Here is a 14363-nt window from a genome sequence, read left to right on the forward strand (position 1 = left end):
GCAATACTGTCTCAATATTTTTTGTCTTTGGCGGTAACAGTAGCTTTAAGGAATCCATGCTCTGACTGCAGAATACATGCAAATAGCTTACTGACATTTCTACCAGCTGTCAGTATTTGCAGGTAAGTTATTTGTCTTCTGTAGCCTTAATAATACCTGTGATAGTCCACTTTGTATGTATGTGTTTGCTGGTTTTATTGTACTGGACTTTGTTCTTTCTGTGCAGAATTGTGCCACTTGTGCAGCTAAAAACACACCATTAAAAATTACCCTCTATTCCTCAAAAGCATTTGTTTCCTTTCTTATGCAAATCATTAGGAAGCATTGGTATTTTTGCATATCAGTGCAACCTAGGCCTACCTTGGATGCTTGTTTCTGTCTCCCAGCCTCTCTTCAGGTTGTAAAACCTCTCTGTTCAGAGCTGCATCTCCACATCAAAGCTAATTGCTCCTAGGAAAATCACCAGTTTGGAAGGGAATCCTCCCTATTTTGCTAGCCCATGAATACCTGAATCAAAGAGTTGTCACTGTGGGTGAAAGGATGGGTAGGACCAAAGAAACTTGATCCTTTTCAGGTCCTTTTCCAAATGAAACCAACTCCACCAACATCCCTGAATCGGAATTCAAAGCTATGCTATACAGGTCCTTTAAGTCTGTACTTCATCATGTAGTGTTCCTTTAAGTACTTTTGTCTTGTCTACAAAACCCTCTCTGTTCCTTCAGACATCTGAAACTGGCTTGTAAAAATCTAATTGCTAATATGTAGTTAGGAGTTTTGCAAGTAATGATTAAGTTACGAAAAATTTGCCTCAATTTAAAAAGCCATCCTCAAGTTGAAGAAAAGGCCCTCTAGTGTTAATTCCATCAAGTTTATCTGTTAGATGGCAAGTAATGTTGAAAAATACAGTTTGACACAAGAAAGCCTGCGTTATCCGTCTTTTCCTTCATACATGTTGAACTGGATTATTAATGTATGTTCACAGTGGAAGACTGACTTTCTCTCCCTGTCTTTAAGGCTTCCACCACATTGATTAAGAAGTCAAGCCTACAGAAGGAACTCATGAACAAGTATGCAGAATTGAAGGAGAATTCTAGTGAGTTCATCTGTTTCAAATGAAACTGTAAAAATGCTCTTATTACAGAGAAGAGAGAATCTATTCCACATAGGTCCCATTTTGGTCTTTTGACACTTACAAATATTCATGTTGTGAAGCAGATGTTTTTTCTGGCACATCCTGGGGTTTCCCTGAGAATTCGGATTCTACTTGTTCCTTGTGTGCTTGTCTCAGGAGCTCAGCCATTGACAGTTCTGCCTCACTCCTGGGAGTGCTGTCCTGGAAAGGAGAGTAACTAACAGACACATCTTCCTCGGAGACAATAGGAGGGTGTTCAGTTGGGTCACTGTCTTTAGATATTCTGTGCTGTTGTTCTTGCTTATGTCTTGAACTGAACAGATCTTCTTGCAGTGCAGAAAACCCTGTGAAAACAGAAATGAGAAATGTCATTACAAGTCTCATCAGAATGCAGAAAGTCACTTCAATTCTCTGTGTGTGTTTAAAATCCCCGGAAGGAATAAATTACCTAAATTTTTTAGACAGCTTGAGTGGGAGAGCATATAACTTCTTCTCTAAGCAGTAGAAGGAACACTGGATTATCACCACAACTGCCAAATAATTAATCTTGACAGTAATAGGCAAAATAAAATCTGCCCAGAAATCTACCTACACCAATTAATCTCAAACCTCCCCAAAGTATGAAAGATTTGCAATAGTGTTTTTTGTTTGTTTTCCAGCAGACTGGAACACATTTTAGTTACTTTTTTTCCCCCATCCCTGATGTAGCTGCTTATGGAAAAATAATGACACGGGTCCATAGCTTGTGTAGTTATAAATACTATACAAGTATGGGAAAATAAATTCATACAAATCTAGCTGCAAGGGCTAGCTAATTCGTATACATCAAAATAATTCTTAAAAACAAACAACTCTACCCTCCCTCTCCCCCAGACACAATCTCAAAGCATGGGTTCTAATTCTGCAGAAGATGTAAAATAATACATGCATTTGTATTCCACAAGCTACAAGTCAAAAGCTTTTGTATTTCTTCACTAACCCCATTCAGTCGAAACCTGCTGAACTCCAAAAAACAGCTTGGTGGAAAACGTAACGATTTGTTCTGAATTTGAGCAAGATATGGAGGTTAACAAACTGATCCGTTGTTGTATTTGAATGCTAATTACAGCAAACATAAACTATTCCTACATCATCTACATAAATATGGAATGTTTGTGACTGTCTTAATACTTTACCAAGCTACTCGTTCAATACTAAGTTAAGGGTGTGAAAGTATCACGTCCAAAAAACAATGAGAATTTTACTTCATGTAATTTGGAGATGTTTCTTTAGTGTACAACTATTGATCTAATCTGAAATTCTATGCAGCATCATAGCAGAATTACAAGTAATATCCTGGATACCTGAATCCAAAGGGTTTTCCAAAGCATTGACTAGTTTTCCTTTTACAAATCTTGATCAAATTTTAATGTAACCTTATTTTTTATGAAAGCAGATATATGAGCAAAAAATAAACTGGACATAAGTATTAACAGCAGGTTCTGGCAACATTCCTTTATTTGCTTTATAAGAATCTGCTAATGCAGAGATTTTTATACTTACTGACCTAGAGAGATGTGCGCTGTCATGCTTGCCTTCATCCATCTTATCTGCACTTTCAAAATTAGGTTCTAGGGCTCAGTCATAAGAATTAACAGCCAAACATTTCAGAACAGGAGCTAGATCATGGATGAGATAACCTGAGCAGCCTGTGACTGTATCAGGAGATGTTTACCTTCACTGTGGTCCAATCCTATCGTTTGTTCAATTTCTGCATACGTGCGAGTGCCGTGGACTTGCATGGAGTCTATGCCGCTGGTCTCCATTAGGTGAACAATATCCATTCGGTTGATTTTTGTAAGACACTGGGTAAGATTTGTATCTGTGGCATTAAAATGACACCATGTAGCTGAATTAAGAACTTCACATGTTCTCCGTTCTATTTTCAATATGAATTATGTATGTAGGATACTGATTTAGAAGCATGGCTATGTAAGATAGGGGCTGCACACAAAAATTACCTCTAATCTAGTCTTTCCTTTCACAAATAAGTTTAGTTCCCCCAAGTATTTTTTTTAGTTTAGGAAAAGAAACTTAAGTATTTTTCCACTCTTGCTTTGCTGTAAGTTGTTCTCCAAATGAACAATATTAAACTATTCTCTCTAACAGAATCCTGCCATACACGATGTTATACAGACAAGCTTAAAAATAGAACCCAACCTATAGCAATTCTTCCTGCTGCCTAAATTTTAAACATATTTTATTTTTTGGATTATAACACACATTGGTCCACTTGTATATTGGAGACAGTGTAGATGTACTATAACTGGTAATGAACCTGTTGCATGTTTCCCATCCCTTTCAAGCCAGTATTTGAGGAGTGCGTGGCTCTGGTCTTGAAGTGAATTAGGATTTTCAATCCTGATTTGATGAATTTGCTCTTCTGTGAAATCCAGTTCTCTTGCTAGCTCTGAAAAATAAATCATTTTCTGTAAAGATGTCTTTTATTTTTTTTCCCCCACCTTACATCTATTTTACGGTAGTCTACAGCAAAATGGTTTACAAACTTTTCTAACACCCATTTCTCTTTCTTTCCATTCACGTTCTTATGTTTAGAGACACTGTTAAACAAGAGGTTCAAGACAAATTCATAATTGCATTACGCCTAGAAGTGATGGGTCTATGTCAGCTTTTCTTTAATGTGTGCACCATTTCTCAGAGATACAACCCCACTGACAAAACCATGACAGAGTACCATGCTCTGTCAAAAGCACCATGCTCACCAAATCCAGTGAAAGAACTGATTTTGAGTAATGGCATTTTGTACGGCTAGATTAAAGAGTAATCATATTACTCCCCTGGACTTGTTTCATCAAAAGAAAAGTAAATGCCTATGAATCACAGTTGAGAACCAAAAACTAAAATGTGAGGCTAATAACTAGTGTCTTTCTGACATAGCATAGGCTCAGACTGCAGTCCAGAAAAGAGAAATGGCTTTAACAGTCTGTATTATATCCAGGTCAGCTTTCTCCCACTAAACTAAGACATGACTGTACGTAGAAACAGGCAATCAAATGATTTAAAGCCATGGGGAAATTTGAGAGATTCCTACTATTACTCCTGGTCTCCAGACTTCTGCTCCTCTCACAAAGAAGGACTCATACTCTATTCCGCTGTAATTATAACTATGGTGGATGATGGAGGGTGCCACATGTTAAGGGAGGGAGCAGGGGGGAACCCTAGTCCCCAGGACCCAGATAAACTTATTTCCAAACTGGCTTGTATACTGGTGCAACTGTAAACTTGAACAAATGCACAGTAACATTATATCGGATTGAAGTTCTAGGTAGTCAAGGAAGTTTGAACAAAAACCAAGCACTGTTTTATTCCTCAAAGTAACTTTTGACGCCGTCATTTTTACCATAATCAATCTTTATCATAACACAAGACAGGAATACTTCTGCAGGTGTATTTCTCTGTCCTCTCCAAAATTCTGTAAAATACTCATCAAAACAGACAATTCTGTATCCATTGTTTTTTAGTTTTGTTTTCAGATCTGTCTAGTCATTTCTATTAATAAAAAAAAAAAAAAAAAAAAAAAAGAAAGAAAAAATCAGCATATTCCTAATCTGTTACATTGCATAAATCTAAGCCCTACTGACTTCAAAGATAATCCATCTTGGGAAAAGTGACATATACTTCCAGTGTTCTCTATAGATTGAAATAGAGAAATATTGAAATAGAGGACAGGAAAGGAGGAGATCAGTAAAATATACAAAAATATACAAAAATATACAAAAAAGTGATATTTTGTTATTCTCTGAAGATGCTTACAAAAACAGTATAGAGCGCAACCTCAATTACCAAGTAGTTAACACTTTTTTTTTTTAATGCAATTCTTCTTTAACCACTAGAACCCCACTTACTTTCATCAGTGTGGTACTGCTCTAGGGTTAGATACAAAAAAGCATAGACCCGATTTAAATTTCTGTTGGATTGCACAGCTTAACATAGCAGAGAGATTTCTCCATAGCTCTTTCCTTGTAAATGCTTTTGGGATGATTGTCAGTGACACAGATCTGCATTTCATTTTCTGCTACTTTCACTTTTCCCCCAGAACTTTAATTGTGCTGTCTTGGAGTGATTTTTACAAATATGACCTTTTTCATTTCTTTTTCCTCCGCACACAGAAAAGTAAAATAGCTTCCATTAAAAAAAAAAGAAGCTGATGTGACCTTTCCCCATAGTGATCTTCCAGCTCAGGATTTCCAGAATACAAACGATGTTCATTCATCTATCTTCTAGTCAGTTTATGTTCTAGAGTCATCGCACTTTGCGAGAAAGTGTAAAGTAACGTATGCCGACGCTGTCACTTTCTCATCCTAGGAGCTTTCCCTCTGGAGGTACCATAACAACTACAGAGGAGTTACCTATTCATCTTAGTTCTTACCTAACAGGCTAGAGGAATCTTAGTAATCAGCAAACAATCTAGTTCCTACAAGCTACTGAAGTGTTTCTATGAAACAGTTTTAGAGAATGAGGAAATCATCTGAAAGAAACACAAAAACATTGAGGAGTGCTCGCCTTGTTTCTCACTAGAATAGATAACATGCATTTTACCTGTCCAGCTGAATCCAAGGTGATCAGCAATGTGGGCCAGTCTTTCCTCTGTCCTTTCCTGATCATCCTGTTGATCTAAAGGTCAAAGAGAACAGCCACAAGTTGTCTTTTACAAATCAAAAAGCATTTCCATAGGTGATAAAGACCTAGAAGGGACAGCATTTTTTTCTGACTACTCTAATCTAAACATGGACAGGCTGCTACAACTGGGTAGTTACAGTAAGGATTGCAAATCTCCAGGTCTAACAAAGAAGAAAAAGGTAGCTTGATTTTTCAAAAGTACAGAACTATCTACATTTCCCATTTGAAAATCAGACTTTAATGTAAAAATCTAAATAAGGAGTGAAGTGACTACTGTACTATTTTATCTGAGCGTTTTATTCTAAAACTTCATTCTAGCATTAAGGTGAAGAATAACTAAGCTAAAAGCTATAAATTTCCATGCCTCCTTAGTAAATGCCAAGGTTGCAAAATTCATCTGGACTGGTGCTTCTAGTTGCTTTCTTTCTGTGGTAGCAAAACTTTTGTTTAAACAGTCCATGTGGCATTTCATGTTATGGTTTTCATTTGGAAATTAATAATTTAAATGGCTTTGACTCTTTCAGCTAGGGAGTGATACAAAAGACTTACATTGAAGGCAAGGAAAAATCAGACATTCATTCACCAGTCTGTCTATTTCAGAAACAGTGAGACTTCACTGTTCCTCCCATCCGCAAGGGTAATTTGAGGATGTCAGAATTTGAGTTTTGATTTTCCCTGAATGAACACATGGATTGCAAACATTCAGAAAACTGATTGAAGTTGGTGAAATATGGCTTCATTTTAGCTACTGGATTTCCATCACAGCTACCCAATGGCAGTATGCAAGTAAGTGAGGGGAAGACCAAACACCAGACAACTTCTACTTAAGTTTCTGGTGACACAGAATTTTCATGAGAGAGAAATGGCCAAAAAAAGGAATAAGACAAACTTGAGTCTTCAAAGCTTCTGTATGTTTCTTTGGGTAAAAACAAAAGAGAAGATGGATTTGCCTGTTCCAGTTTCAATTGATGCCAAAAAAAAATAAATCATTACTAATAAAAATAGGGTCAGGGAAAGCCAAAAGTCAAAATGCATATGACCCGAAAGATCAGTTTAATGGTAAATACATATTTTTAGAAGTGTTTGTGTTTAAGGTAACACTTCTCATAAGCACACATGGCTTGCAATCTTGAGATTATTTCACAGACAGGAAAAATACAGACACAACACAAAAAACAAACACAGCTTATAAAGAAAAAAAATACACAACTAACCACCAAAAGCTTACACGAAAATACCACACGTATACAAACTTACATATACACACACACACCAAAGAAAACAAGAAACAAAAAGTTTAATTTATGACATGCGTCGCACAGGGAATCCCAGTCGTTGGCAAATACCTTCAGCATGGTCATGGATATTGTCATCAGGGATACGTTCAATCTGAGTCTCTACAGACTCATCCCAAATGGGTCTGGTGTCAAAGATGTCTTCAGGAACTGACTGCTGAGTCTCAATGGATGGCACATTTTCAATAACTGAAACTTCTAGGGCACTACTGCTTTCATCATCTGAAACTAATTCTTGTTCTCTCTCTGACTGTGTGAGTCTTTCCACTAACTTAGAAGCTTCATCACTAATTTCTTCAAAGAATTCTATGGAGTTTTTGTAAAGGTCAAAAAAATGTTCCTTACTTTCTTTTGTAGGACTAAAAGCACTGCGGGAGGCTGTAGTGCTCCTGCTTTTAACTGGCAACCGTGATGAAAATACCTTGAGTCTTCCTGTTGTTGCCTCCTCTGAGTCTAGCTCAACCTTCATCTCCCTCTCCCTCTCCCTCGTCTCTGCTTCTGCCTCTGCATAACTCCTAGCTTTTATTGAGCGTTTAATCTTTGGGTCCATGGGAACACTTGCATCAGATTCAGATTTACTTCGGTTATCTTGTTTTGTAGGTAGTTTGCTTGTCGTGTCAAGAGCTTTGGGTGACTCTAGCTTGTGGACAGATGTGTCTGTGGATGTATACTGTTGTTCAGCTCTTTGGAGCGCTGCTTTGACAGGAATTTTAGACTTTGGTTTTGCTTGGTCATCTTTTCCTTCACACTGCAGACTGTCAAGAAAGCCATCAGTGGGAAGGCTCTCGTTTTCTGATTGTTGCAATGATTGTGATGCAGTAGCAGCTGTTCTTACAGGAATTTTGGATTTGCTTTCACAAGAAGGCACTCTCTCCATTAAAGCAGTAGGGATTTCAATCACAGATCTCTGTTCCTCTGGTGAAGAGTCTGGGGACTCCTCATCCTGTTCAGAACAGACCAATCTAGTGATTTTGGAAAAACCTAACTCATCTTCTACCACAGACTGCTCAGGAGACATAGGGCAAGGCACCTGACTGCTATCAACCATGTCAGTCTCTGCTCCAGAGTAGGGCTCAGCTTCAGAGGCAGCAGTTTCTTTCTTTGGTGATTTTGAAGAAGCTGAAATACCCATTTTAATTGGAATTCTGGATTTAAGCTCTGCTTTTGCAGTGCCTATGCTGACACCTTCACCGCTCATTTCTTCTGATTTATCACAAGACTCAGATGGCGAGGGTGAACGTTTCAGTGCATCTTTTCCTTGTATATCCGAGTCCTCTGATTCTGAAGGGGGAAATGGATCTGGTAAGCTCTCTGGCTTAGAAGATTCCACTTCCGCTGCTTCTTTCATTTCTTCACATAAAGAAAGTTCTTCCTGAGGCTGCTGCCCCATTTGGAAGAAGTGAAAACTTTCATCTGGATAGTTCCTTTTGGTCATGTCAATGGCTCCACTTCTAGTCATTTCAAACAACTTTCCTTCCTGAAAAAGAAAAGGATTTTGTTCACTAAGTGGTGTCCCTTCTTCCGTGGGTGTTCTGGCTGGTGTTGTATCAGGTGTTGTGCCTTGGGATCTCCTGTCTACCATCAAACCAAATATCTTTTGTTCCTCTTCTTTCACCCGAGCTTCAAAAGCTTCATCATCTTCACGTATTTCACTCCACATGTCAGAATCCACATCAGTTTTGGTGATGACAACTTGACTGATCAATTTTTCTGTTTCAGTTCTTATATTGTCAATGGTGGATTCAGCTAACTTCGTGGAATCTGATGCTGAAGACCCTGGTGAGATTTTCTGAAATAAATCCTCTGGTTTTGGTTCTATTTCCATATATACTTCCTCTGAAGACTGATATTTGCTACCCGTGTCTCTGCTAAGCAAAATGGTACTGCTCTGATCTTTTCCTTCTTCAGTAGAATAGTCTTCCTTAGATAGCAGACTTTCACCAGATCCTACCTTAACTTCACAGTCAGTAAAAAATTGTTCAGAAGACACATTTTCATAAGGGCTTATTATATGAGGAGTACTACTTTCAGCAGCCTCCACTACATAACTTTCAAGTTCCCCTGTTTCAGTGGTGAGGGATGAATACTCTGGCAAGGGTTCCTCAATATGAGTATCTCCTTGAGGTGTTTCAAGATCTGTATCTACTTTTGCCAAATCACTCCCCAGACCAGAATGGTCAGTGGGATCACCTTCAACCAGTTTGCCATCTTGTGGCACAGAGTACTCCGTGATACTGTGTCCACAAGAATCGTCACCTGCTTTCTCAAACACTGCTCCTTTAGCAATGAGATCTGAGTGTGTTAACAGTGTGGTGCTTTTGATACTACTTTCGTTAGTATCAGATTGCTCTAGTGTTGGTGAAGACTCAACATGAACTTCTTTGTAAGAACTGTCACCAAAAGAATGGCAGGGAGAACCCTGCAATTGTGTGACTGGGGCATTAGGACTAACTATCTCACTGTCATCTGTGCTATCACATTTTGATTTGTCAGTTTCTGCTGGTGCACAACCATCAGAATGGCAAGTGCCAGATTCTTGTGTGGAAGCCTTACAGCTGTCCCCAAGGACACACGGTTCCTCTTTGTCATCTTCTGTTGGCTTATCCTGTTCTGCTTTAATGGCACCTATCCTGGAAGAACATTGTTTTGAATCGATAGGTTGGAAGCATCCTTCTTCAGGGCTAGAACTGGAGTCAATACTGGATGGTAATGGTGAAGGTGGTTGCACTCGGATCGTGGGCTCCATTAAGAAACCTGAGTCAGCTTCTTTTTTAAGCTCGGTCAATTCTGGCTCACTTTCTGAAGAGGAAGAACTCTTTCTAGATTTTGCTGCAGACATCACTACTGTAGGTATAACTTTTTCTTCAACAGTCGTTGACTCTGGTTCTTCAGCTTCACATGCAACTTCTGAATCAGCAACTGCAGAAGATTCGTCTTGCTTACAATCCTTTTTGTAATCTCGCTTCTGCTTTGCTTCTTGTTCTAATTCATCAAACATTTTGATTTTGGTTACCATTTTAAACATCTCCTCCTCAGGAGTAAATCTTTTCCTTGGTTCACTTTCACAGTCATCCTCTGGTTCTTCACTGACTTCAGGTATCATGGCCGACTTTCGTATATTTGACAGTGCCTGTGAGTCTGCTGTTTTAGGTGTGATTTCATAGCTAATTTCTTCAGAACTGGGAGTTTCTGGTGAAAGAGGACTTTTCCCTGAACTCTCCATGAGAGATGTTTGTTCTAGACTGTCATCATCAGCACTCCCCTCTGGGTCACGGAGAATCCTGGACCGCACCGATGCCAGCTCTGGACAGGTTTCTCCTTTGCTAAGAACAGACTGAAGAGGACCCTGCCCCAAAATGCCAGCTTTCACTTTTTGTTCTACAGGGCTACTTTCAAGGGAATCACGGCAGGGAGACTCTTTTATAGGACTGGGCTCCAAAGAATCAGGCGTTTTGTGTGATGAGTTATCTTCTAGCACTGGGCTTGCTTCCAATGAGTCTTTATGACTTATAGCCAAAGAGTCATCTGCAACTGGGCTAAAGCTTTCACTATCATGGCTAGCAAGTGAGAGTTCCAATTTTTGGGGACTTCTAACCACAACACGGCGTTCACAGGTTATATCTTTTTCTTTCTCTAAAGCAGTGTCATGTGTTTCGGAAGATTTAGTTAAGTGTGCAGTGGTCCTGGATTCTTTATCCCTGCTAATATCTTTCATTATGGAAGCTGAGCTACTTTCTTTAAGTTTATCAGCCTCTTCTTCAGAGGCTTTAGGTACAAGCTCTTCTGATACATGGTCAGAATGAGACTTACTAGTCTCAGTTACAGCATCTAGCTGTTTTTCAGTAATACCTTTTTCATCTTCCTTTGGAGAGAGTTCCTTCGGAGAACATGTTTCTGCAGTTGTATGTGCTCTAGCTGCTCCTTTAGCTTCTTCAATTTGCCCATCAGTTTTCTTTGGTGAGAAGGAAAGGCTTTCAGGGCTTGTTTCTGGAGTCTCTGCCAGCCCCTCATGCTTATAACTTTCCTCAGAGCTGATCTGAGGAGTTCCATCAAGTAGGCTGCCTGGAGAATCAGCCACACCTTCATGTTTAAGGCTCTCTGAGCTCCCATCAAAAGCAGCACTTTGCAGAGAAAGAGCAGGAAGGAATCCATCTTTTACATACTCTGTCGGGAAAGCAACATTGAAAGGACTGGTCAGTACTTGCTCCAAGTTAAGCTCACCTTCCTCTGTCACTGAAAGATGTCGGAATTGTTGATATTTGTCGTTATCCTCAAGTTCTTCTTTAATGACATCAGAGAAGTCTGTTGAGGTTTTTCTGTCAGGGCTGATCTGAAAGTCAGTATCTGCTTGGTCATCAGAAGTCCTGCCCTTTACACCTGCTGAATCTTTGGCACTTTGATCAACAAATACTGGAGAGAGAGGCTCGGCTGCTGTTTTTTTGCTGCTCTGCTGTTTTACCTGGTCTTTACTTACAGTTTTCTTGGTAGTTTCAACAGTAGAAATTTGTGTTCTTCCTTTTTTTGATTGTGGCTCTTTCTCTGCTTTTAACGTAGTGCTGTGTTTGTCCTTTGGTTTGTCTGTCTTGTGGCTTGTTACTCGCTTTGTTTCACTTTGTGAAGAAACTGCTTTTTTCCGAGGTGTTTCCTTCTCAGGGGGCTGTTGCTTTTGTTTGACAGATTTGTGCTCAAAGAGTCCAGTTATATTTTTGGATGGGTCTTGACCTGACTGGAAGGCTTTCATCAGCTCACGAACTGACATGGTCTCTTCAAGTCTCTCAGTCTTAGAAGAAGGTGAAACGGGAGGTTGTGCTTTGTGTGCAGCTGGCTTTTTGACTGGTACTGTTTTTTTAGAAGCCTTTTCTGCAGTGCTTTCTCTTGTTTGAATTCTGACAGGTAGTTTTGAACGTACTTTTTGCTCATCTTCCACTTTTTTCTGAAGAGCTTTTACCTTATCTTTTATTGAGCCAATAGGAGTTTCCTCTATTACAGGGGATACAGCTTTAGCCTCAGGAGCAGCTGCCAGTGTTAAGCCTTGTTCCTCCTCGTGTAGTGACTCATCCGAACTGCACTTCGTTAGTCCTGGTTTTTCTTCTTTGCTTTGCACTTTGCCTTCCTTTTGTTTTTGCTTATCTCTCAGTTTAGTTCTAACTGGCTTTTTAATTTCTAAGGCTGGCTTCTGTTGCTCCTGAGGGCTTAGTGTTTCCGTTGTTGGAGATTCTTGTCCTCCTTTTTCAGAATCCCTGCTTATTACTACAGCTTCAAATCTCTCTTCTACTAAGTCTTCTTGTAAGGCTTGTGGCTGTACCTCATGAAGAGAAACGTATGTTTTTAAATCCTCACTAAGGTAATCTACCATTCCTGTCATGTCTTTCTTCTCTGTCTCTTTTGTCTCTTTGTCTATCCCAACTTCTACACAGGTAGGTTCAGTGACTTCTAAAGGAGCATTTCTTCTGGCCTCTTCAATCTCTTCATCACTGACAATGACCCATTCTTCTTCTACAAATTCTTGTCTGGAAGGGGACTTCTGCATAGCATGCTCTTCTCTGGTGTAGGACCCCCCTCTAAGAATTTCGTTTACTTTTTCTAAGTCTTCTTTCACCCTTTCAACTATTTCAAAAGGCTCTCCTGGCTCTTCTTCAGTGGGTTTTCCAAGATCTTTCACTTTAATTGAGCCCGATTTATCAGAAGAGTCAGTTGTCAAGATGGCAGTCATTTTGATCAAATCTTGTTTCATCTCAGACACTTCAGACAACAAGTCTGGACTGGCTAGTACAGGGACTTCATTAACCAGATGGCTTTTCAGGATAGATGTTTCTGTAGATTCTGTCTCGTCATCTTTGATGCGAATGAAAAACATTGAAAGTAAAATGGAAATCAAAAATAGAGATTGGAAAATGTAATCAGGACTGAAAATGACAGTCTTTGGTTGCAGTGGTAGGAAGGTCTACAAAATGGACCGGGAATGGTGGATCCACAAGATCTGAGGGTACAAGTGCAAAGCAAAGCTAACAGGATTAAAAAAAAAAAAAAAAAAAAAAAAAACTGAAAAGGAAAATGGCAGGAAATAACTTGCTTAACTTTACCAATATAGCACAACCACACATACATTACCAAAGCTGTAACAAACCAAATCAGGACACCATTAAAAATAAAACAAAAGAAACCCACCAACAACAAAATTTAAAATTAAAAACAGAAGAAACACAGTGAAGTTACACAACGAAAGGCATCTCAAGATTGTTCAGATGTTACAGATCAATGTTCAAATAAAAATAAACAAGAAAAGAGGGGGAAAGCATCAGAACTGATTGAAAGTCGATTTCCTCTAAGAGAAAGCCAGTGTTAGCAAACTGTCAGAATAACATTAGGTTAATGTGTTTTTTGTTGTTTTGTTTGTTTGTTTTTTTAATGACCAAAATAAAAAGTTATAAGTAATTCTGCAATAATCTAAAATATGATCAAATATGTCGAGATCTGAATCAGCTGCAAACCGGCATTTCATCTAAGGGGATTTCACACCTAAACAATGGAACAAACATTCTTTTGTTTTAAGAGGCATGGTCCTTTCCTTGGAACATCCTCATTGACAACTAATGAATTGACTGAGGAAAGAGAAGACAGAAGAAAAGGAGAGATAATAAGAAAAAACTGTGAATCAACTTAGAAGTGATTTCAAAGTTTAAAAAAATGTAATGTATGGCAACCAAAAATCAGACAATCACACTAGACACATACATACAATTTATGTAAGGCAAGTTATTTCCATGCAAAGCAAAGGTGTTGCAAATGCTTCTGTGAATGTAACCTCAGTTAAAAAACAAGAGCTTTAAAATTAATCATATAAATTAAAGATACATGAAGTTATTGTGAAACGTACTGTGGTGAAATATTTGTCCAATCTGTACAATCAGCAAACATATATATATGTGGTATATTGGTGTGTATATATATATATGGTATATTGGATGCTATGCCATTACTGCCTACTGGCAATATTTAATTTCAGGAAACACTACTAGCAAATGTATTTTGAACAGAGTTAAACGCTGGAGGAATTAAGTTAGCATTGTTTTCTGCTCGTAACTTAGAAATTGTAGGGAATTGTACATTTTTCTTTTAGAGGTAGCATATCACGTAAAACTTGGTATATTTCTGCACTCTGGTCTAAAAGTCAAAGTACTAATGCAAATAAGGGGAAGCTAGGCAATACAAAATTATCTGCATTTCTTTGTAAAAATATCCATGGGGTAACTGAC

The 14363-nt window shown here is 38.6% G+C and overlaps 1 protein-coding gene across 38 annotated transcripts in view; it reads right to left on the minus strand.

The window, feature by feature from the left end:
* The window catches only part of ANK2 (ankyrin 2), a 338359-nt gene that overhangs the window by 11638 nt on the left and 312358 nt on the right, over nucleotides 1–14363 (minus strand). For 19 of the 38 annotated variants that reach the window (XM_032186273.1, XM_032186279.1, XM_032186281.1 and 16 more), the window contains 5 exons: nucleotides 7159–12942; nucleotides 5732–5806; nucleotides 3450–3581; nucleotides 2847–2993; nucleotides 1194–1476 (listed from right to left, as the gene is read on the minus strand). In XM_032186273.1, the coding sequence (XP_032042164.1) occupies nucleotides 1194–1476; nucleotides 2847–2993; nucleotides 3450–3581; nucleotides 5732–5806; nucleotides 7159–12942 (6421 nt within the window). The remainder of the gene's footprint in view (nucleotides 1–1193; nucleotides 1477–2846; nucleotides 2994–3449; nucleotides 3582–5731; nucleotides 5807–7158; nucleotides 12943–14363) is intronic. The other 19 variants (XM_032186294.1, XM_032186295.1, XM_032186290.1 and 16 more) reach the window with 2 other exon arrangements.

Source organism: Aythya fuligula, chromosome 4 (assembly GCF_009819795.1).
Source record: "Aythya fuligula isolate bAytFul2 chromosome 4, bAytFul2.pri, whole genome shotgun sequence".
In the NCBI taxonomy this organism is placed as follows: domain Eukaryota; kingdom Metazoa; phylum Chordata; class Aves; order Anseriformes; family Anatidae; genus Aythya; species Aythya fuligula.